The sequence below is a fragment of the Equus przewalskii genome, unplaced genomic scaffold, assembly GCF_037783145.1.
Source record: "Equus przewalskii isolate Varuska unplaced genomic scaffold, EquPr2 ChrUn-10, whole genome shotgun sequence".
Lineage (NCBI taxonomy): Eukaryota > Metazoa > Chordata > Mammalia > Perissodactyla > Equidae > Equus > Equus przewalskii.
Window position 1 is genome coordinate 1,034,366 of NW_027228747.1, and position 20,477 is coordinate 1,054,842.

The 20,477-nt window shown below is 42.9% G+C and overlaps 1 protein-coding gene and 2 long non-coding RNA genes across 23 annotated transcripts in view; 1 reads left to right on the forward strand and 2 right to left on the reverse strand.

Moving 5' to 3' along the window:
• TPM3 (tropomyosin 3) overlaps window positions 1-19,527 on the forward strand; it is a 27,929-nt gene extending 8,402 nt beyond the window's left edge. For 2 of the 21 annotated variants that reach the window (XM_008526888.2, XM_070607462.1), the window contains 8 exons: window positions 4,441-4,574; window positions 6,075-6,192; window positions 6,312-6,382; window positions 7,028-7,103; window positions 8,414-8,476; window positions 8,660-8,729; window positions 9,767-9,845; window positions 18,167-19,527. In XM_008526888.2, coding sequence (XP_008525110.1) covers window positions 4,441-4,574; window positions 6,075-6,192; window positions 6,312-6,382; window positions 7,028-7,103; window positions 8,414-8,476; window positions 8,660-8,729; window positions 9,767-9,845; window positions 18,167-18,170 — 615 coding nt within the window. In that variant the 3' untranslated portion in view covers window positions 18,171-19,527. Of the gene's footprint in view, window positions 1-4,440; window positions 4,575-6,074; window positions 6,193-6,311; window positions 6,383-7,027; window positions 7,731-8,413; window positions 8,477-8,659; window positions 8,730-9,766; window positions 9,850-10,603; window positions 10,928-16,810 lie in introns of those variants that run through there. The other 19 variants (XM_008526893.2, XM_070607461.1, XM_008526886.2 and 16 more) reach the window with 11 other exon arrangements.
• Window positions 13,281-20,477, reverse strand: part of LOC139081486 (uncharacterized) — a 79,928-nt gene continuing 72,731 nt past the window's right edge. The window contains exon 3 of the long non-coding RNA XR_011536619.1: window positions 13,281-13,899. This is a non-coding gene — a long non-coding RNA (uncharacterized lncRNA). The remainder of the gene's footprint in view (window positions 13,900-20,477) is intronic.
• On the reverse strand, window positions 19,184-20,475 carry LOC139081485 (uncharacterized). The gene is made up of 2 exons (XR_011536618.1): window positions 20,383-20,475; window positions 19,184-19,739 (listed from the first exon to the last, which is right to left on the reverse strand). It is a non-coding gene; the product is annotated as an uncharacterized lncRNA (long non-coding RNA).

Consider the following 20,477-nt stretch of genomic DNA (forward strand, 5'->3'; position numbering starts at 1 on the left):
TTGGAGGCTCTTCACGCTGGAGAGGAAAGTAACTGTTGCTAAAATTTGAAAACCTAATGAAAGAACTCTTGTGGATTATTGGTATTCTGTGTTGTTCTTTCCCTTGGTAAGGTTTTTTGGTTTTTGTTTTTTTCCTTTTTGGCTGCTCCTCTGGGGAGTGGCTGAGAATTATGTTTTTTGGGGAAAGGGGTGTGGCGGCTGCCCCTTAAAGGTTGTTAGAATACTCATTTCTTTTTACAGCTAGGCATGGAAATGCTGGAAGCTTGTCCTCCTCAGTCACCTTTTTCTGTCTGGATTTTTCCTCTGTTCATTTTGCTAGTAACTTCTAATTATCAATTCATGTGAGATGGACTGGCTGGGTGACTCTTTATGACTAGTGACACTTTCTCATCTCCTTTGTCCTGGAGACCAGATCCCCTTAAAGGGGAACACAGAAGATGGCTGAAGGAACCAGCCATGTGTTCAGCTGCAGAGTCTTGGGCTCAACATTTAAGTGTGTGTGCATCCTAGGAATAGTTCTAGGGTAGATGATAATCACATTTCCCCCCACACCCACCAGGATTTGGTAATTTTCCTTGCAGGAAAATATGGTTCCCTTTTTTCCCACCCTTGCTGACTCTGGGGTGATGGGCAGCAGAATGAGCAACTTCAGATGTTTCTTGAGCTACTCCCTCCGGGCCTGTAGATTTGCTTACTGAGCTGAGGTCTAGTGAGGAAGACCTCAGATGGGGAAGTAGGGTGATAGTTAAATATTGATGAAACCAGTATCTTGTACTCCCCAGCTTGAGGGAGCCTAATCTTTTGACTTTCTGTTCTAGTGAGCTTTGAACCCCTCCTGAGGAGGAGACACCTGGGGGGGAGCGAGGGGGTGCATGGGTTACCTGTCCTCTTAGGGCATTCTGGAATGTGGGTTTTGCAGGCTCCTCCCTCCTCTGAAGGTGGAAGCTCAGTACTCTCTGATGGTATCGCATGCTGTTAGTGGGATTGCCGCTTAATTATTTTTCTGGTTGCTTTGTGTGAACCAGCTTCCTTGTTGTGAAGCTGGATGAGTCCCAAGCTGAGACTGGAGTTGTTCTGGGATCCATCTTTTCTTTTCTGCTTTTAACCTGGAGACTGACCTTTTCTAATATAGCACCTTGTCAAATCTACTTCCGATTTTGAATCTCCTTTACACTTCTTGCTAAACTTTAACAGATGGCAACATGATATTTAAATGCAGTCTTTTTCCTTATCTATTTTTTGTGGTGGTAAAAATATACAGAACATAAAGTTTTACCATTTCGACCATTTTTAAGTGTATAGTTCACTTTATCTATTTTTAATACCTCTCTCCTAACTCCCCTTGGTATTTCTCTCTTTTTTTTTTCTGATCTAAAAAATTTAGGAATACTATTGAGAGAATGAGTGAACTTTAAACAGAAGTTTCGATTCTGGCCTTACTGCCAAATTCCTGTTTTCTTGAGGGGCTTAAGATGTCTGACTATTGTGTGGCTCTCTCCTGTTTGTGGGGTCTGGAGGACCAAGCAACACATTTTATCACCTTTCTTTGGTTTAGATTTGCTTTCCTGCTGATTACCTTCTCTTCCCCTCACACTAGAGCACACAGTCTTAGGGGAGAGGCAAATAGCCCTTTGCGCTGAGTGCCTGCCTTAGGCTCCACCTTTGTTTACTCTGGGGCAGATAGCTCTACTCCCTTCCTACCAACTTGCCTCCCCTTTGGTGAAATTTAAAGTCCCCAAGGACACAGTATCTCCCTGGGTAGATACATTTGTGAACACAGGGAACTGGAGCGGTCCTTTACTCGCAGGGCTCAGGCCTAACTTTTACAGTACTGCTTTCCTTTGACTTTCATCTGTGGCTTTTTCTAAAAAGAGAAACCCCAGAGTGGCAGAATGCCAGATATAGGCTAATCCCCTTCTGTCATTTGCCCTGATCCTCCCCCCGCCCCCCCCCCCCCACCAGTGCCCTGTTAGTTTCTTGCCCTGGGGGATGTGGTGAGCATGGGAGATCTCTTTGGTGTGGAGAACGGTAGCATTTAAACCAAACGCATGTCGTCAGCCATCTAATGTGACTGAATCGCTGCTGTGTTGTTTGTCGTATGGTCACCCCCACCCCCACCCCCTTGGGATCTTTGCTTCCCAGGCAGTGGAGAATCCTTATTACCTGAAGGAAGAACCTCAGAGCGTATCCTCCAAGCTGGGCAGAGGTGGGTGGGCTGAAAGATCAAAACTACATCTGGGCCTCCTGAACCTAGGATGATTAGAATAGCATAAAGCTAAATGTTTCCCATTCTGGTTTACAAGTCAAACTCAATCCCTTGGTTCCTCTTGATTGACCTGAAAGGGATAATTGTGCATAGGTTCTGGCTTGAAGGAAAAGTCAAGTGTCTTCTGTTATTCTTTTAAACATAGTAACAGATCTTGATTCTGGAAGCTTCTGTTTCATTATAAAGAGAACCGATCCTCTGTGGGAGGAGAAAAAAGAGAACAGTGACTGACCTTCCCTCCTCCCCCACCACAGGGTCTCTGAAGCTTTTGCAGGAATCCCATGGTGTATTCTGCCTTTGACACAGGCTCCGTCGATGTGCGCATGCTCTTGGTCACCAAAATGTGTTTTCTCCACCTCCCTTTTCAGCCTTGCGAAGAATTCTATTGTAAATGCTGATTTGTGGGAGAAACTGCCTGAGCCAGCTTGTTGTCATGGAAACTGTACACCCCCACCCCCATAGCCTGTTATCTTCTACTCCATTTGGGTAGCTACTGGTGAGATGGATGGGGACTTAGATTTCATGAGCTTCCTCCAAATCTGGTTCCATTCTTCGTTTTTTTTAGTTCTAGGCATCTGAAGGGGGAGGTGGGTGGGGTAAATCATTGTACAGACAGTGTTTCATAGTTCTTGCCTGATAGCCTAACTTGTTCTCGTAATCTTGACCTGTCGGCCTTTTTGAGCTTGTGAGGTGAAATGTGTGTTGTCCTAGGGGACATCTGTTTTCCTGGAAGAGACAGGACTGGAGAATACTTGTCTTTGTGGTATTTTGAATAGTACAGTTAGAGACACAGAAGATTTCTTAGTAATTTTAACTTATGTAGACTTCTCAATTTTCTTTTCCTGTAGGTCAGTGGTTATATAGCCCCAGCGCCCTAGTCCCTTGAACCTCCCATGTTTGTATTTGGAAATTTTTGTGCCAAATAACCTGATTCTTAACAGGAGTCTTTGGGGCTATAACCCTCCCCATAGGGGCTGGTGGCCCAGATAATTTCTATAGCTCCCCCCACCCCTGACTGCCAGGAGGAAATCAGGGTAATAGAATTCAGGCACGATCTGGGCTGTAGAAGAGAGATCATGTTTACCATTCACTTGGATAAGCATCTGAACTGGGTAGCTTAAATTCTTGTATGGTTGTGGGCACTCAGCCTACTTGCCACCGGTAAAGGTGTGGGGAGGGGAAAAGCAGTCATAGGAAGGAGGCTTTTCCATCAGTAAAATTCATCCACACACGGGCTGCCTCCTTTTCTTGTTTCTCATTCCATTGCCAATGAGGAGACATGAGATTACTTGGACTCTAGCCTGTGCTTTATTGTGGAGTGGAGGCCAGGGAGAGGACTGTCAATAAGCTGTACTGGAGGGAGAGGCTAAGAGATGACTAGAGGAATAGAAAGGAGTCACAGTTCAGAAATTTGGAGGTGGGATGGTGGGCATAGAGGAAACCACCTATTCTGCCCCGTTTTTTGTTTTTCGTTGGTTTTTTTTTTTTTTTTTTTTGTAGTGTCATCAAAGCAGATAACTTTAGCCAGAAGTTCCTTGTTGTCAACTTTAAAAAGATGGGGGTTGGGGAGCAAGTTTCGGGCTTGGACAGTAGGTATCCCAATGTTCCATCCTTTTGCTTTCTGATCTGGAAGGTTATTCTGGAAAACATTCTCTTGGCTAGTCATCTTCCTGGTATATTAGGGTAAGGTGATAAGAGGGTTAACAACTTGAGTTAAGCAACAAATTAATAGATAATCCAGGATTCCCTCTTTAGGAAACCTTGTGTATTTATTTTTCCACTTTATGAGACACTTATAAGAAAGTTGCTGAAGAGTGAGGCACACCTCTAAGCCAGAGCCCAGGCAAGGAACCCTTCACTGGCTACCTTCCGGACACCAGTATGTTCAGGAATTTGAACTGAGTCCAGAAAGGGGGTGGTACTAACTGACACTGGGCTGGGCAAGGAACTGAGTTTTAAAACACTCTTCCTGTGAAACATGGGAGTTTCTTGATGGGAAAGGGAGGAAATATATATATATTCATATCTGCTAGATCTTACATGCATCTGAGCTAAGACAGGTTCTAGCAAGACTCTGGCTTCCTCGTGGTAGTCAACCCCAATCTTACTGTCATAGTTCTGCTTCTTTTCACCATACCCCTGCTTCCTTTTCCCATTCTTTCATTCAAACACAGGCTGAGGCTGAGGTGGCCTCCTTGAACCGTCGGATCCAGCTGGTTGAAGAGGAGCTGGACCGCGCTCAGGAGCGCCTGGCCACTGCCCTGCAAAAGCTGGAGGAAGCTGAGAAAGCTGCTGATGAGAGTGAGAGGTGTGTAGAGGGGCCTGATAAGGTGTGGACTTCAAAAGTTCATAATGGCTGTGATGAAGATTTCCTCATAGACCTATTTTTAAAAACAGTAACCTATCTTACAGGATCCTATTCCTTCTGTTCTGCATATTCTCTCCGCTTGAAGACAGAGTAGGGATTACTTAGACCCTGTCACCCTTTTGTAATGGGCGCTACTCTATAAATTGACCTAATGATCCTTAAATGGGGTCGCCACGACAGCCTCCACTTAGTGAATCATGAACTCATTTGTGAGATTAGTCCTCCGGAAGCAGTGGTTCTCCAAGTGAAATCCCAGACCAGCAGCACCTGGGAACTCGATAGAAATTCAGATTCTCAGCTCCTACCCTTGATCTATGAATCAGAGACTGTAGCGGTGGAGCCCAGCAATCAGTGTTTTTGTGTTTTGTTTTTTTTTTAAGATTTTATTTTTTTTCCTTTTTCTCCCCAAAGCCCCCCCGGTACATAGTTGTGTATTCTTCATTGTGGGTTCTTCTAGTTGTGGCATGTGGGACGCTGCCTCAGCGTGGTCTGATGAGCAGTGCCATGTCCGCGCCCAGGATTCGAACTAACGAAACACTGGGCTGCCTGCAGCGGAGCGTGCGAACTTAACCACTCGGCCACGGGGCCAGCCCCCAGCAATCAGTGTTTTAATAAGCTCTCTCAACCCTAGCTGCACTATTAGAATCATGGGAGTGAGAGGCGGGGATCATTGACAAGTTTAAAAATAGCAGAATGCTGAATCCCACCCCAGATCAGTTAGAATCCATTACGAGAGGGCATTGATGTTTTTGAAGTTCCTCTGATAATTTTAATGTGTGCCCAGGGTTGAGAGCCGCACTTCTTGAATCAAATCACAACCCATCTTTGTTGAAAATAGCCAATTGGCTCCTTGCCACGTGTAAGTTAAGCTAGAACAAAGGTGTGCGATGGCTTGCGTGGGATCAAACTAAGGCTTTTCAGAATCAGAAATGCCCTATTGGGAGTACATTAACACAGTGCAGCTGTGAAAATGAATATGACAGCTGTGTGTATGCTGTTACAGAGTAGTGTCCAAATTATAGAAAGTGAGGAAAACAAATTGCAGAATGGTGCAGTAGGTGATTCCTTTGGAGTGTGGGCAAGTGGGGATGAGTTTTTTTTGTTTTGTTTTGTTTTTTTACAGTTTTTCTATATAAAACACATTTCTGGAAGGATTGTGAAGTAAGAGTTTGCCTCTGATGGGCAGGACAAGAAGTGGGGAGACTCTTTTTGGTTTATGCTCTTAGACTCTACACTTGAATATTTCTCGATAAGTGTGTGTTATTGTAAGAAAAGGTTTTAAACAGCAATTAAACTAAGGTGGAGGGAATGCTATGGGAATTCTTTTTAAGTGGTAAGCAGGGAGGAATGGGCTTTAAACTGCTTAGTTCTGGGTCCCTTGGAGTGGAGCTGATGACAGATTCCTGAGAGTGCTACATTTGTCCTTACTGTTTCTGGCAGAGGTATGAAGGTTATTGAAAACCGAGCCTTAAAAGATGAAGAAAAGATGGAACTCCAGGAAATCCAACTCAAAGAAGCTAAGCACATCGCAGAAGAGGCAGATAGGAAATATGAAGAGGTAAGGCACCTTTCATTTGTCCCTCTCTCCTCAGTGACCCCAGGTCTCTGAAAAGAGTTGTGAGCAGGAAATGGCTCCATCTTTGCTGCACTGAGCTGTACCTGGGTCTTCTCCCGTAGGTGGCTCGTAAGTTGGTGATTATTGAAGGGGACTTGGAGCGCACAGAGGAACGAGCTGAGCTGGCAGAGTCGTGAGTATCTTGCTCCCCAAATCTTGCTGTACCATTCTGTCCCTTCCCCTTTGGCTTGGGCACTAATGTGAATAGACTAGCATTCCTTGAACCTTGTTAAACAGGGCCTAGAGAGTGGGCGTCATCTATAGTGCTTTTTTAGGCCCTAAGAATGGCTTGGGGCTTTTCTTACTCTCTTGATTAGTGACAGGTGAACAATGCGGCTTCCTTATTTTTTGTAGGGAGAGTTTGCCAGTTGAGGAAAAATAAAAACTAACAGATGTTGCACTGTTAACTGGAAGGCCCTACTGGTCTCCTTCCACCCAGGGTCTGTTTCTCCTTGGGGCATTGAAGTAGCTGTACTGACTTAAGATCTGTCTCTGTTTTTACCACTTTGTCAATCTGGGAACTTTAGGGCAAGGGCAGACACAAACTGCTCCCGTGTTGGCACCTTCTGGGCCTTGTATAACAAAGTCAGTGCTGTCGCATATATATTTGTGCTTCTCTCTCCCAGACATGACATATCATGATCATGGTGGTGTTCTCTTCTCATTTTTTGAATTTTTTTTTTTTTCATTTTGCTGCTTGTTTTCTTGCTGTGTTCCTTTTTGACTTTCTCCCTCCCCACAACCTGGCTTGTGCGATCCCCGTGACTATCACTAACAGCCGTTGCCGAGAGATGGATGAGCAGATCAGACTGATGGACCAGAACCTGAAGTGTCTGAGTGCTGCTGAAGAAAAGGTACTAACCATTAAACCCACAGAGACGTTATATGGATGGTGTGGTTTTGTTTGGTTTTGTTTTTGTTTTGCAGCTGCCTCCCCTCCACTGGTTGATTTGTTCAGTGCTTTCTCATCTCTTCATGGAGTGCTCCATTCTCTTCCACCTACTTGGCATCTTTCATCTCTTCTTTCCTAGTTGCTTCACTGCCTCTCCACAGGGTCTCTCCTTCCCTTGGGTGATTTGGGAGTCAATTTGGGTTGGGCATCCGTTCCTACCTCCACCCCAGGTAGCAGTTATCGCTTATTCCTGGTAGTGATTTCTTTCAAGTGTTTTCTTTATTAGTATCCAAACATGCTGAGTCCCAGCCCAGGAGGGTCCAGCTCCTGACATGTTCTGTGGTAGAGGGAGGAGGGTTGATGCTTGCTCAGATTATCTGGGAACTTCTCTTTTCCCCAGTATGCCTTCCAACTCTCTACATATAGGTTCAATTCATGTCTGTGTATCTCTCTCCCTTTTTTTTTGTTCTCTTCTTCCCCTTTCCTCTCCTGCGGTATTTAAAATATTCACAGTAAGTGTTCTGAGCTGGAGGAGGAGCTGAAGAATGTCACCAACAACCTCAAGTCTCTTGAGGCTCAGGCGGAGAAGGTAGGGGCTGGTTTGTGAAAGTGACAGGCTTTGGGGCCTGGCCCCAGCCCTGCCCTTGGTGAAAGACTGGAGAAACCCATTCCTTATATAATCCAGTGAGAAGTATCCTCTTCCTACCCACCTACCCTCTATCCCGATTCTGGGTTTAATGCTAATTCCTGTGCACTTTGATTGCTTCGGTCAAAATAATTTCATGGTCTCAGAGGCTTGGGCTCATGTTCTTCTCAGGCTGATACTGCTGTGCTGAATGGTAGTAATCATGGGTCCTAATAGGTTTTCTATCATCAGATCTGAGACCTAATGAGCAAGCAAGACAAATGACTTGTCTTTACTGTCATGTAGGACTGTTTTAGCCTTGTGGCCTTGGGGTGTCGCTATACCTACTCATTAATCAGGAGGAAGGAAAAATAGCTCCCTGGGTTGATCTAAACAAGATCAAAGCTTAGGTCTACTTGAGAAATAAAGGTCCTGGAGGATTCTAATCTGAGGGTGTCGTGGCTCTAAGGACATTGATTTGTGAATTTTAAGGACCTGTTGGTCAGAAATGGGCCTTGCTCTTTCTCATGGACCATTCAGTACATTAAATCCAAGAGAATATTCGATGTAAGATTAAATGTGTGTGGGGGGGTATTGTCTGTGTGAGTAATTTCTACTCTGAAATTTTTATTCTACTTCTCTTACAGTACTCTCAAAAAGAAGACAAATATGAGGAAGAGATCAAGATTCTTACTGATAAACTCAAGGAGGTAAGCTGAAGAGATTATCGGGAAAGACCGAAAACATTTAGAGGTATATAAGGCATTAATGTAGACTTAGACTAGCTGGCTTTGGTTCTGAAAGTTATAGGAGTAGAAGGTGGAAGAAATAGAGATCTTTCTCTTATTTGTCTTGTTCATCTCTGATTGTGACTGGTTTCATATTTCCCCCAGGCAGAGACCCGTGCTGAGTTTGCTGAGAGATCGGTAGCCAAGCTGGAAAAGACAATTGATGATTTGGAAGGTATGGAGCCTGGGAGAGGGATTAAATAAAGAATAGAGGGGAAGACCTTGCCCACTGATGGTTAACATCGTTCTCTGCACACCCAGGAGAGTTGGTAGTGACTTGGCATGTATCCTGTGCCCTGTCCTGTGCCACAGCTCGGTGAAGTGGGTCAAACCCTAGAATTTGATTTTTACATTTAATCTTTTCCTTTAATAAGACTTTACCTAATATTCTGGAATTTACATTCTTCCCATGGAGGAGACTGGTAGTGGCTGCATTTACCTCCAATTTAGTAGTCTTAAATCTTTGTTCTCTGGATTAAAATGGTAGCCATAGTTTTAGAAGGCAACAAGAATGTGTGTCACACCTTGGCTACTTTTGGCAATCCTATTCACCACTCAAGTTGTGGGGGACCTCTCCAAGAGACACTGCTGTGGAATAACCACACCTCAGAGCTGACCAGTGCCAGGAGCCTTCTAAATACTTCCTGTCCCCACAATTTGGCAACTCCCTTCACCCGAACAAGGGAAAATGTACTTTGCTCTGAGAACTCTGACATATGATCTTTTGATATGTTCTGGGTGGCAAGATAGTCTTACTTTGGGAGAGTTTGGAGAGGCAACCTGTAGAACAAAGGGGCCACGAATACTGGTCACGCTTGGTAGGTAGAGAAGTGTCTGAACATGAATGTGTACTTTCTCCATTTTCTATTTTTGTTAAATTAAACATTACCACTGCCAGGAATTGGGTTAACTGAGTGAGAGTGGTGGTGTCCTCTTGAGTGCCTTTGGTAATAGGAATTTCTACTGATGACTGTGCCCAGGTTCTCAACCCTTGCTGCAATTGATTAGAGGTGTCAAGAAGTCCACTTGTCCTGGGGGACAGTGGATCTGAAAATGGCCAGTCATGGCTGCCAGTATAGATGTTCTCCTAACTGTGGTATTAGACCCACAGTCACACTTTCCCTAATTTCTAATGATTCCCTCTCTTCATCTGCTTCTGATACCTTTCACTCTATCCCCTCGTTCCTCATTGTGGTTCCTGTGCCTGTCCAGATGAGCTCTATGCCCAGAAACTGAAGTACAAGGCCATTAGCGAGGAGCTGGACCACGCCCTCAATGACATGACCTCTATGTAACTATCTGACAGCAGAGTGGGGCTGGGACCTTGGCTTGTGGGTGGGTGGGGGTACAGGCTATGCATAGTGTGCTTTGGTGTTGTCCTTTGGAAACTAGAATCTCTACCCTTATCTTTAAAACATTGGTGCTGGTTACTTGTTGGCAAAGCTGGGGAGGCATTTAATCTTAGATCAGTGGTAGAACTCGATCTACATGTAATTTTTATACTTTTTATTCATATAGTCCCTTCATTATGACATCATGATTTTTCTGTTTGTTTCTCAAATTTAGTCTTCTCAGAAGGGACACTGCTGCAGGTAGAATCATGTCATCATATGACTAAGGATATAGGGCCCAGAGAGCCAATGACTTGGGCCCTAACATCACATAACGAAATACAGACCTCCTGGGTGTATTTGCTTTGCGCCCTGATGTTAAAGTTCAGGGGAAACACCCATGATTGGAAATATCAAATTCACCAAAGAGTTGAGCTGAGTCCCAGAGCAAGCCAGGTAGTAAAAAGCACCAGAAAGAGTTGTTGGGGACTTCGTCTGTTTGCTGTGGATCCTTGATCCTTGATGCTAATCTACCTCTTTGTATCTTTCCCACTAACCCTGAAAAGAAGCCAAATGACTCAGGCTGTATGTAGTGTCTGGCTCTCTTTTCCCATTCCTACTGTCTCCTCTTCCTTTTTTTCCTCTTCCTTTCTCCCAAATTGCTGTGTAGATCGGTGCTAATCCTTCTTACCTAGAGTCTCCTTACTTTTTCATACAGATAACTATCACCGTTTCTGCTCTGTTCTGGATCTGCCCCCTCTCCTCGGGGAACCCAACGCCCCACTCTCGCTCTGGATTCCATTTGGGTCGGCCTGGCTGGTCCCCAAGGCATTAGGATGTTGGGGGGGGACACAAAGCAACTTATGTACTCTGTTCCACTCCCAACCCCAAATTAAAATGTTAAGCCACTGGAAGCCTTATGCCACCCTGCATTCGTGTCATTCACAAAACTGCTGCTGTCCCTAAGAAGGAGCCTTGGGGGTGTGATACGGGGAACAGCTATTGTAAGCTCTCTCTTCTCTGACTAATGTAATCAAAGCCACTTTTGTGTGTGTCTATTTTTTCTTGACATTTGAACTCAACTGATCTGAGTCTATCAAAGTGGTGAACTAGTATAGAGGTTCTTTAGAACAGGAGCTTTAGTCTTACACTCAGGCTAAATGAGATCATCTAGGTCCTTTACTTCCAGGTTCTTAAATCATCCTGCCTAGGATATTTCCATCCTCTCCTCAGTTTCTCCTCGTTTGATATGGTCAGGTTGACAGATCATTGAAATGCCTCCCAATACATATTCTCTACCCTTTTACCGTGGTTCAAATGGTTCATCCTCAGAATACCCAGTGGACCTGAATATATTACCACGAAAATTGACTAATTACATCATCCTAAGTCAGAAAAATACATAATAGATAGAATTTTCAATAGTTGTGTATTTTATTCTTTATTTCTTACGTATTTGAGGCTTACTACCATTTGCTTGCTAGTGTGTCTAGTGGCTAGAAGACAAGTGATAAAAGATAAACTAAAATAATCAATCGTGCATATTTTAAATAAAGTACACAAAGTCTTAATGATTTATTAAAATACATAAATATGGTAAATTTCTTCTAGTAAAATTGTTTCTGGTTTATATTATGGAATTACATATCAACATTTCAGAAATGTCTATTCCAATTTACACAGCAGAGATGGTTCAAACTGGGTAGTATAGCTGTCAATTGTCCTTATCTAAGCACGTAAGTGTTGTTCACTGAGTACTTCAGTTCCTCAGCAAAATATATATTTAAAACTTGCTTTTCTTTTAAACAGATTCAGCCAGGTAGAGAGGTTTTCCCGCTAGGGTCTCATCGAATTCAGGTTTCTTTCTGGCCATACCATTTCTTCCTGCCACACAGCCTTTGAGGTTAAGGTACAAATTCATTTATTTTAGCTGATGCTTACTGGTCTCTTCTAGGCACAGGGTATTAAGGTGAGGACAGAAGTAATCAAGGATGGAGGCACCATCCCTACTCTCAAGTTTCTCAGAATCTAGTAGGAGAGAGAACATATATATATATATAAGCTAAAGATAATGTGTGCTAAGTGCCACAAATCATAAATAAGGTGTTGTGGGAGTTCAGAGGGGGAAAGAGAGAGATTCCAGTGGGGATGATTAGGAAAGATTTGTGGAAGGAGGCATGTAATAGGTACTTAATAAACAGGTTAAAACTTGCCTCTTGATTTTTATTGGGTTCCAAAAGATTGGATTTTTGACCAGCAGAGTTTGGTTGAAGGATAGTGGATATTGAGTATTTTGATCAAAAAGAAGCAAAAGAATAATAGAGAGGGATGGGAAAGACACAATAGCTGTAAAGGTACACTTAGAGTAGGGGACAGGTGTGTGCTGAAATCAGGCTGGGGAGTTTTAATTTTGTAGGCGATGGGGATGCCACAGGAGATTTTGGACAAGGATATGTTCTGGTCTGAGTAGCATATAAGATAAGAAGAGTTGATTTGGCAGCGGAGTTAAGACTATATCGTAAAGAGAGCAGATTATCAACGTGATCCATTACAATGATGATTCCCAAATTTCAGTCATTTCACCATTACTTGGTGGCTTTTGCCATATTCACATGTTGCCTACAGTATTGTTTAATTCAAATTTACTCTTGTTTTCAAATTTGTTTTATTTTTACTCTACACCATTTTAATTTGAAATCAAAGGTTTGAAGTGTGCTAGTGTTTTTTCCTAATGCACATTAAAATAATATAGTGAATGGATTTTTTTAAAGTTCAGAAATGTTTACTGCCTGAAATCTTCTCACATACCACTAGAAGTGACTCTGTCACACTTTGGAAAATACTGGGTTAGGTTATTGCAGTTTTCCCAGAGATAATAATCTGAACTAGAGTAGTGGTAGTAGAGAGCTGGTGCTGAGATGGGCATTATGCAGGGCCTGGCTGCTAAATGTGAAGGGGAAAAGTTGAGGATGGTTAGTTTTGAGCCTAGGAAAACGGTGGTATTAAAGGTGTAGGGAGATCACGTGGTCTTGGTTTGGGGAGGCAGGGGAAGGTAAAGAAGGATATAAACCTGAAAAACTGGCAGATATCCTGGTGAAAACAAAATCCTGGGGTTTCAGGGGGAGAGGTTGATATAAGAGAGATTTGGGAATCCATAAGAGTGGCAGGCAGTTTAGGCCATGGAAGTAAATTAGAACCCTAAAAGACAATCACAAATGTAAACAGAAGAATTAAGCAACGAAGAAAATCTGCGTAGAGGAGGAAGCCCGATGGAACTGGTTGGAGAGAGAGAAGGAGAATGAGTAGCTTTGAGTCTTTAAAAAAGTTCAGGGCTGGATGATTTCCAATGGTTCTCAGCTTCAACAGGTTAAAAAGGAAGATAACTGAAGACAGGACATTGTTACTGATATTTTATTAATTTGAGGGTACATTTTGAGCATTAAGATCAAGGAGAGAAGCCATATTTCAAGGAGCAGAAGAGTGAATTGGTGGAAGAAAACTAAAGGCAAGAAGTATAGCCTAGAGCAATGCTATCCAACAGAACTTTTGGCAGTGGTGTCCAATACAGTAGCCACTAGCCATGTGTGGCTGTTGAGCACTCAAAACGTGGCTAGTGTGACTGGCGAGCTAAAATTCTAATTTTATTTACTTGTAGTTCATCTGAAGTTAACGAGCCACATGTAGCTAGTGGCTACTGCATTGTGTAGTGCAATTCTAGGTATGTTGGTATTTGTGCAGAGCAGCATAGAGATTCTTTTTGTTTGTTTGTTTTTGTTTTTGTTTTTTTAAAGATTTTATTTTTTCCTTTTTCTCCCCAAAGCCCCCTGGTACATAGTTGTATATTCTTCGTTGTGGGTCCTTCTAGTTGTGGCATGTGGGACACTGCCTCAGCGTGGTTTGATGAGCAGTGCCATGTCCGCGCCCAGGATTTGAACCAACGAAACACTGGGCCACCTGCAGCGGAGCGCGCGAACTTAACCACTCGGCCACGGGGCCAGCCCCAGCATGGAGATTCTTAGAAAGGAAAGTAGGAGAGAATGGAGAGAGATTAGGAGAAAAGTGAGCTACTTCTGATAGCTCCTGTCTTTCCCCATGGGCATAACTGTCGCGAGCAAGGATAGAGACCAATAAGACAGGGTAAAAGTGAAATCTGAAATACTTGTGTCATGCTAAATTTACACTTTCATTTAATGCTCTGTATCCTTGCAGAAGCCATCCTATGTTACTTGAGCCTGGCCTAGCTATGGGGATGGGGTCAAGCATCATTGGTACTCTTAAGAGCAAAGCACTTGACCATTTAACTTTTTCCTCTTCATTTCTAAGAAAGAACCATAGGCTGATGTGTTAGAGTCTATTCTTCCCTTCCTCGTTACCATTTTAGGGATGAGGAACAAAACGTGGCTGGGCCCCAAGTTGCCGATAGGTGGAACTGGCCTGTATGTTGGCCAGCCTTATCTTAGCCCCGCTCAATCCCTTCCTTTCAGATAGCATTGGTTGAATATTCCCAAGCCTTAACATCAGGGGGAAGTTTAAAAAAAAGCAAAATCTATTTTTCTACCTCATTCCTTGAACTTTGAGGCTTCAAAGCTGATACAGTTCTCTACTGCAGGCCCCCTCCCCTCGCTTTTCCTATTACAGGATGAAATTGACCTGATTCTGACCACTGAAGCCTAAGGATGTCTAGCATCCATGGGACTGTTCCCTAATTAATTGGGCATGGCTAAGAGGAACATCAGACCAAATGGATTCTCTGACTTGCCTTTTTTGTTTATTTTGCTATTATCAGGGAACCAAGAGCTTTAATGAGCTGGTATCTGATCCTGAATTTTTAGTCACTAGAGATAGCCGAGTTAAAAACCTTACTTACTAAGTTCAAGGTGAGAGAACAACTGCATTTATCTTTCTGTCCTCATGCAGTTCTTAAGGAACTGTGTGTTCTGGGATTTAATCAGGCAATAAAATGCCCCCACTTCTTCTCTGTCTCTATTTCTTCTCTAAATGGAACAAAACCCTCATTGACCAGGCTGTTTTGAGGGATAAGATCCTGATAACACCTGTCTTTCCCAAGACAGGAGTTGGGAGTCACACTAACTTGGATATAGATGCTACCGAAGAGCCAGGCTGCAAATGGAATCTATGTGTAATGTAACACCACTGAAAGTTTAAGAAATGAGAGTTCAACACAAATTTGAATGCCTACTATTTGTCCTGGATGCCCCAGTGAATAAGACAGGTCCAATACCAGGCCTCCTGGAGCTTATAGACTATTATAGTGTTTCTCAACAGTGGCCTTTTGTCACTTAGGCCAGGACAATTCTGGGATGTACAGAACAATCCTACTTATTGCTGTCTCTTGCCCAGTAAATATCTGTAGGGCCCTCTAGTTATTGTGACAGTTAAAATCTGCCCTGACACATGTCCAAATTCCCCTCTGGGGGGAGAGGAGGTGCAGTATTGCTCATATTGAGAACCACTGGTTTAATGGGAAGAGCAATTTTAAAAGTTTGCTCTAATTTTTCCCCTTAATACGACTATTATTTTTGCTCATTCCCTCCTAGGATCTTCCTATACATGTGCCCTTTCTGTTTTGATAGTGTTCATAAAGTGGCAAGTATTACTGGGACCATACTGGTCCCATGTTCTTGGTGGAACTGGCAAAAACCTCAGCCAAGAAGGCAAGGTGCCTGAGCAATGCTCACAGTCAGCCCATAGATAAAACTGGTTTTAAGGCAGCAAAGTATCTTTTTCATGTTGAGGTCCTGAGACCATTTTGAAACAGACTATAAAACATAGGAAGAAACTTATTTGTGAACTTCAGAGGCTGATATAAGAAGTCGACCAGGAAGGTCTGTCCCCAGATTTCCATTACCCCTGTGCTGGTCAAAGGGATTTGGATTCTATATACCTCCTCTTTAAGGTGTGCTCCAAGTAGAAAATCCAGATAAAGCCAAGGGATTTGAGCACTTTACCTATATCAGGGGTGTTTTTAATTATAAGAAAAAGCTTAACAGTCACTTAAATAAATAAGAGATTTTTCTCACAAATAACAAGTCTAGATTTCAGCAACTGTGGCCTGATGTAGTTGGGCTTTCTGTGATTCTCTTAGCCCTTTTATCTTAAAGTTGAAATATGCAACTCTAGTTATCACATTTATGTTCAAGGCAAGAAAAAAAGCTAAAGTTTTCCCAGAAGTCCCCAACAGACTACCTCCTACATCTCATTGGCCAGAACTGGATATCATGATCACCCCTAGCTGCAAGAGAGGCTGGAAAAACAACAGGATAATCTTGATTGGCTCGTACCAATAATTCACCTTCCCTGGGGCTGGACACACTGTTGACAGTAACAGATCTGGGGTTCTTTTAGAAAAGGTGAAGTTGGGTTTTTATTCGATAGGCCACTGTGATGGTTTTTCACCCAACACCTTTAGCAAAAAGCATTAGAAGGTATAGGGATATTTATCCCAAATCTGTTATTCACAATGCTTTATTGAATGCTTTACAGACAAACATTGAACTGTTCACTTTAGTTCCTTTCAAACCCTAGTTATTGTAAATGTGTTTCTTATAAGCCAGCTGTATCCCTTCCTTTGCCCTGTTTCACTTGTCTCAGTTTTTCAACCCAGAGAATAAATACTGTGAAGGAGATATTTTTTGTCCCTCAAAATGTTGTCCTTCCAATTTGTCAGTCTGAATTTTTTATTTTATTTCTCTGTTGGTCTTTCCACCAACTGACTGACTCTTACTACGGCCCTCTGTCTGAATTCTCCTTGCATCCATCCTACCTTAACAGATGCATATTATGTATACCAGCTAGTTGAAAGTCTCAAAATTTACTTCTGGCACTCTACTAACCTTCCCTTTTTCTCTTTCTCTTCCTCTTTTTCCTCTCCTCTTGTTTTCTCTCCTCTCCTTTGCTGCTGCAGAGCGTCTCTACAGCCAACTTGAGCGAAACCGCCTGCTTTCTAATGAGCTGAAGCTAACGCTGCATGATCTGTGTGACTGATGGGCAGGGCTCACTGATGCCCATTAAACCGAGCTTACTGCTCAACACCACTGACCTGGACCCCAGCAAAAAGCTGATGTTTTTAAAAGTTACTATTTTGCCCTAAGCAAATTGCTTTTTAATAGGGGCAGTTAGAATATTGTTGACTTCCTTACAGCACTGTAAAGTGGGAACAGTTAATACTGCATTTCTGTCCCTTCTCAAGAAATGATGAGGGATTAAGGGAGGGGCCTGAGAGATTATAGTGAGAAAATCTGGGAGAGTTTTCTATTTTCCAGCCTTATTCGCTGCTCTTTCACTTGTGCACTGACTGTAGGATGTGTTCCATTGCGAGGATGCTTTCTAACAATAAAAGGACTGACCTGAGAAGATGTTGTAACTGCTTCATCTGCAGGCCCAGGGATGGGCCCTTCTGACTGGGTGGGAAAAGGGAAGGGAAAGACAAGGGTGTGGGATATAAATAGGTCTGTGTTGCCATCACCTTCTCTGAGTTGAAGATTTGAGTGTTTTCTGCAATTCCCTAGAGCAGTCAGAGTAGTTTGCTTGCTGGCCAGATTAGATTCTCCTTGATATTCAGCTGCTGGCTTTCTTCCTGACGTTTTCCCTCTTACTGCTTTTTCCTGGTTTTATGTTTAATTGTAAGTAACTCTGTAACAGGCTACTGTCTGGACAACAGCTCTGCAAAAGTCTCATTGAGAGTTTCACTCAATGAAGTATTCTTGGCTTTGTTTTCTTTAAAGATTCTTTGACTTGTCTGTGGGGTTTCTTTTATTTATCCCACCAATTATTCCTTTCCTCTACTCTTTGGGGAAAGCCTATAGTGCATGAGGGTCCTTCAGTACTCTTTTCAAGTTGAGATTCTGATGTTTTTACTGGTAGAAATCTGCCCATTCTTGTTCTCAGGGGTCAGACCCCAGTGAGTCATTTCAAGTAGGTATTGTCCTGTGGGCAAAGCCTAGAAGAGTAAATGGCTGATGTTGAAGGCCACCTCCTTCAGTGACTGAAAGCTAAAAGCTTTGGTTGGGTGGGGTGGAAGAGGAAATGACTGATAAGGTCTCCAACTCCCTCCCCCAGAAATACAGCAACACCTGCAACTTTAGTAGCCAAGCCAGAGGCCCTGCAAAACCAAGGGGTGCAATAGCTCACTTCTGTGGCTGAGAAGGCAGCTGCTTATTAGTCTACAGCTTCCTTGCAACAGGAACAATTCTCAGACTAAATGGGTAGACCTTGAAATTGACTTCCAGGTTTTGTAACCTCTCTCCTTTACCCCCATTAGATAAACTGAAATGCACCAAAGAGGAGCACCTCTGTACACAAAGGATGCTGGACCAGACTCTGCTTGACCTGAATGAGATGTAGAGCACCCCAGTCCTGCCCTGCCGCTGCTCCTCCCTCTCACCCTGACTCCGCCTCAGGCCAGCCTGCCCGAAGCTGACCTTTAAACTGAGGGCTGATCTTTAACTGGAAGGCTGCTTTCTCCTTTCGCCGCCTCTCCCACCCCCACCCCTGTGTTTTTTTCACCAAACTGTCTCTGCCTCTTCCCAGAGATTCCAGTTGGGCTAGAGGCTGAGCACCTTTGGGAACAACATTTAAGGGAATGTGAGCACAATGCAAAGTGTCTCTCAAAGCATGTTGTGATGTACACATTTTGTAATTACCTTTTTTGTTGTTATTGATGTAGCAACCATTTGTAAAACATTCCAAATAATTCCACAGCTCCGAAGCAGCGGTCTAATCCCTTTCTCCCTTTTGGAAGGTAACTTTTTAGCTTAATGCATATTGCCGTCTCCATAGAGGAAGGAAAGAGGTATGGGCCTGCCTTACTGAGAGCCAGACAGAGCCCAGAAAAAGACTCCACTATGGGAAACCTCATCGCTCTGTACAAAGTACCAGCCAAACCAGAAAGGTGATTCCAGGAGGAGTTAGCAAAAAAAAAAAAAGTGCTGTTCAGGTTTTCAGCTTTAAGGTATCTTTGGGCAATTTTATTTTTATTTTTTTCATCAGAAGTGACCAAACAAATTAAGATGGTGAGACCTCTCTGAGACCAAATCCTTGTCCCATCTCTACTCCCTTCCCAACTGCTCACAGAATTGATCATGTGTCCCTTATGTTGAGGTGACCACTTATTTGCTCCCCTGCATTCTTGAAAGAAAGGAAGGAAAATTATGTTTTTGCCACTGATTTAGCCATATGAAACTCATCTCATCACCCTATTGTGGGTCTGAAGCTGCTGTCTCTAAAAGTGCCATCTCATTGTGCTTCGTATCAGTTAGTGCTGGAGAAATCTTGAATAGCTTATGTACAAAACTTTTTAAATTTTATATTATTTTGAAACATTGCTTCTTTGGGGTTGGGGCACACTGGCTACCCCATTTGGCTGTGAGAGCTCTCTATAGTCTGTGGGCCAGCAGTGTGCTGATCTTTTGAAGTTTTTTTCCCTACCCAATCCTCCCTTTTTGGTGAGGTTTCTGTGAGGTCTATTAGGTGTGCATCCTGCAGCTTATTGGCTTAAAATGTACTCTCCTTTGGTGTGGTCTCTTTGGGGGCCAATTGGGAGAAAGAGAAACCAATAGTGCAACTGTTTTGATACTGAAAATTGACAAGTGTCTTTTTGAAATAAAGAACCAGTCCCTCCAACCCTCAGACCTACTTGACTTTTATTTACTAATCCACATGTATTTTCTCCACAGGAACTATATGAGGTCTGGGTTAAAAATCAGGTCTTTGTGGGTGGTAGCAGTAGGATTTAATGTAGAGCACACACTTTGAAGCAGACCAAAACTAAGTTCCGAATTCAGCTCTGAGGTTCCTAGTTGTATGTCCTGATATAAATCTTTTAGTTACATCATCTGTAAAATAAGGATAATATGTATTATTAGGGTAAACATGAAGATTAGCAATAATATTTATGCGCCGGGCCTTTTATAAGTTAATTTAGCACTGGCATCTTCAGGGTGAGCTATACATTTTCCTGTACAACTGTATTAATTCTTTCTTATAAACCATGGATTTATTAGGTGCTGTGCTCCTTGACTTCAACAATATATGACAGTGACCACATAGTCCTTAAATGTGTGGTTTTAGTAAACTGTCCTGAGACACCTTTGAGCTGATACTCTGTTGGATGTTTGGAGAAAACAAGTTAATTTAACAAGAAGTGTTCTCAGAGCATTTGCTTGGAGACAGGCTGTGTGAGTGGATAGCTTTCAAAGCTGTCTTTCAGAGCCAGTGCCTGGGATTTCCTGCACTCTGGTCTTGAGGCTGGACCTGAATGGACTTGCTAGTGAAAATGACACAGCTCCCTTGACAAAGTCCAGCTGTTTATGCTCAGGGCTGGAAAATTTTTCCCTTTATATGCACGGACCAATGCTAACTGGAAATTATTACCAAAAAAAAAATATTTTTGGCTAGGGGCCAAACACAAGGTAGGCTACAGAAGGAGAAATTAAACTGGAAGAAATTAGTTTTTAGACTTTTCTGTTTGTTCCTTACTATTAAAAAGATCTGCCGTCCAATATTTAAGTTAGTAGCTGGGTTTGCCTGGTTTCCATAACTGGCTTGCTGGAGTGATTCGTTAAAAAATTCCC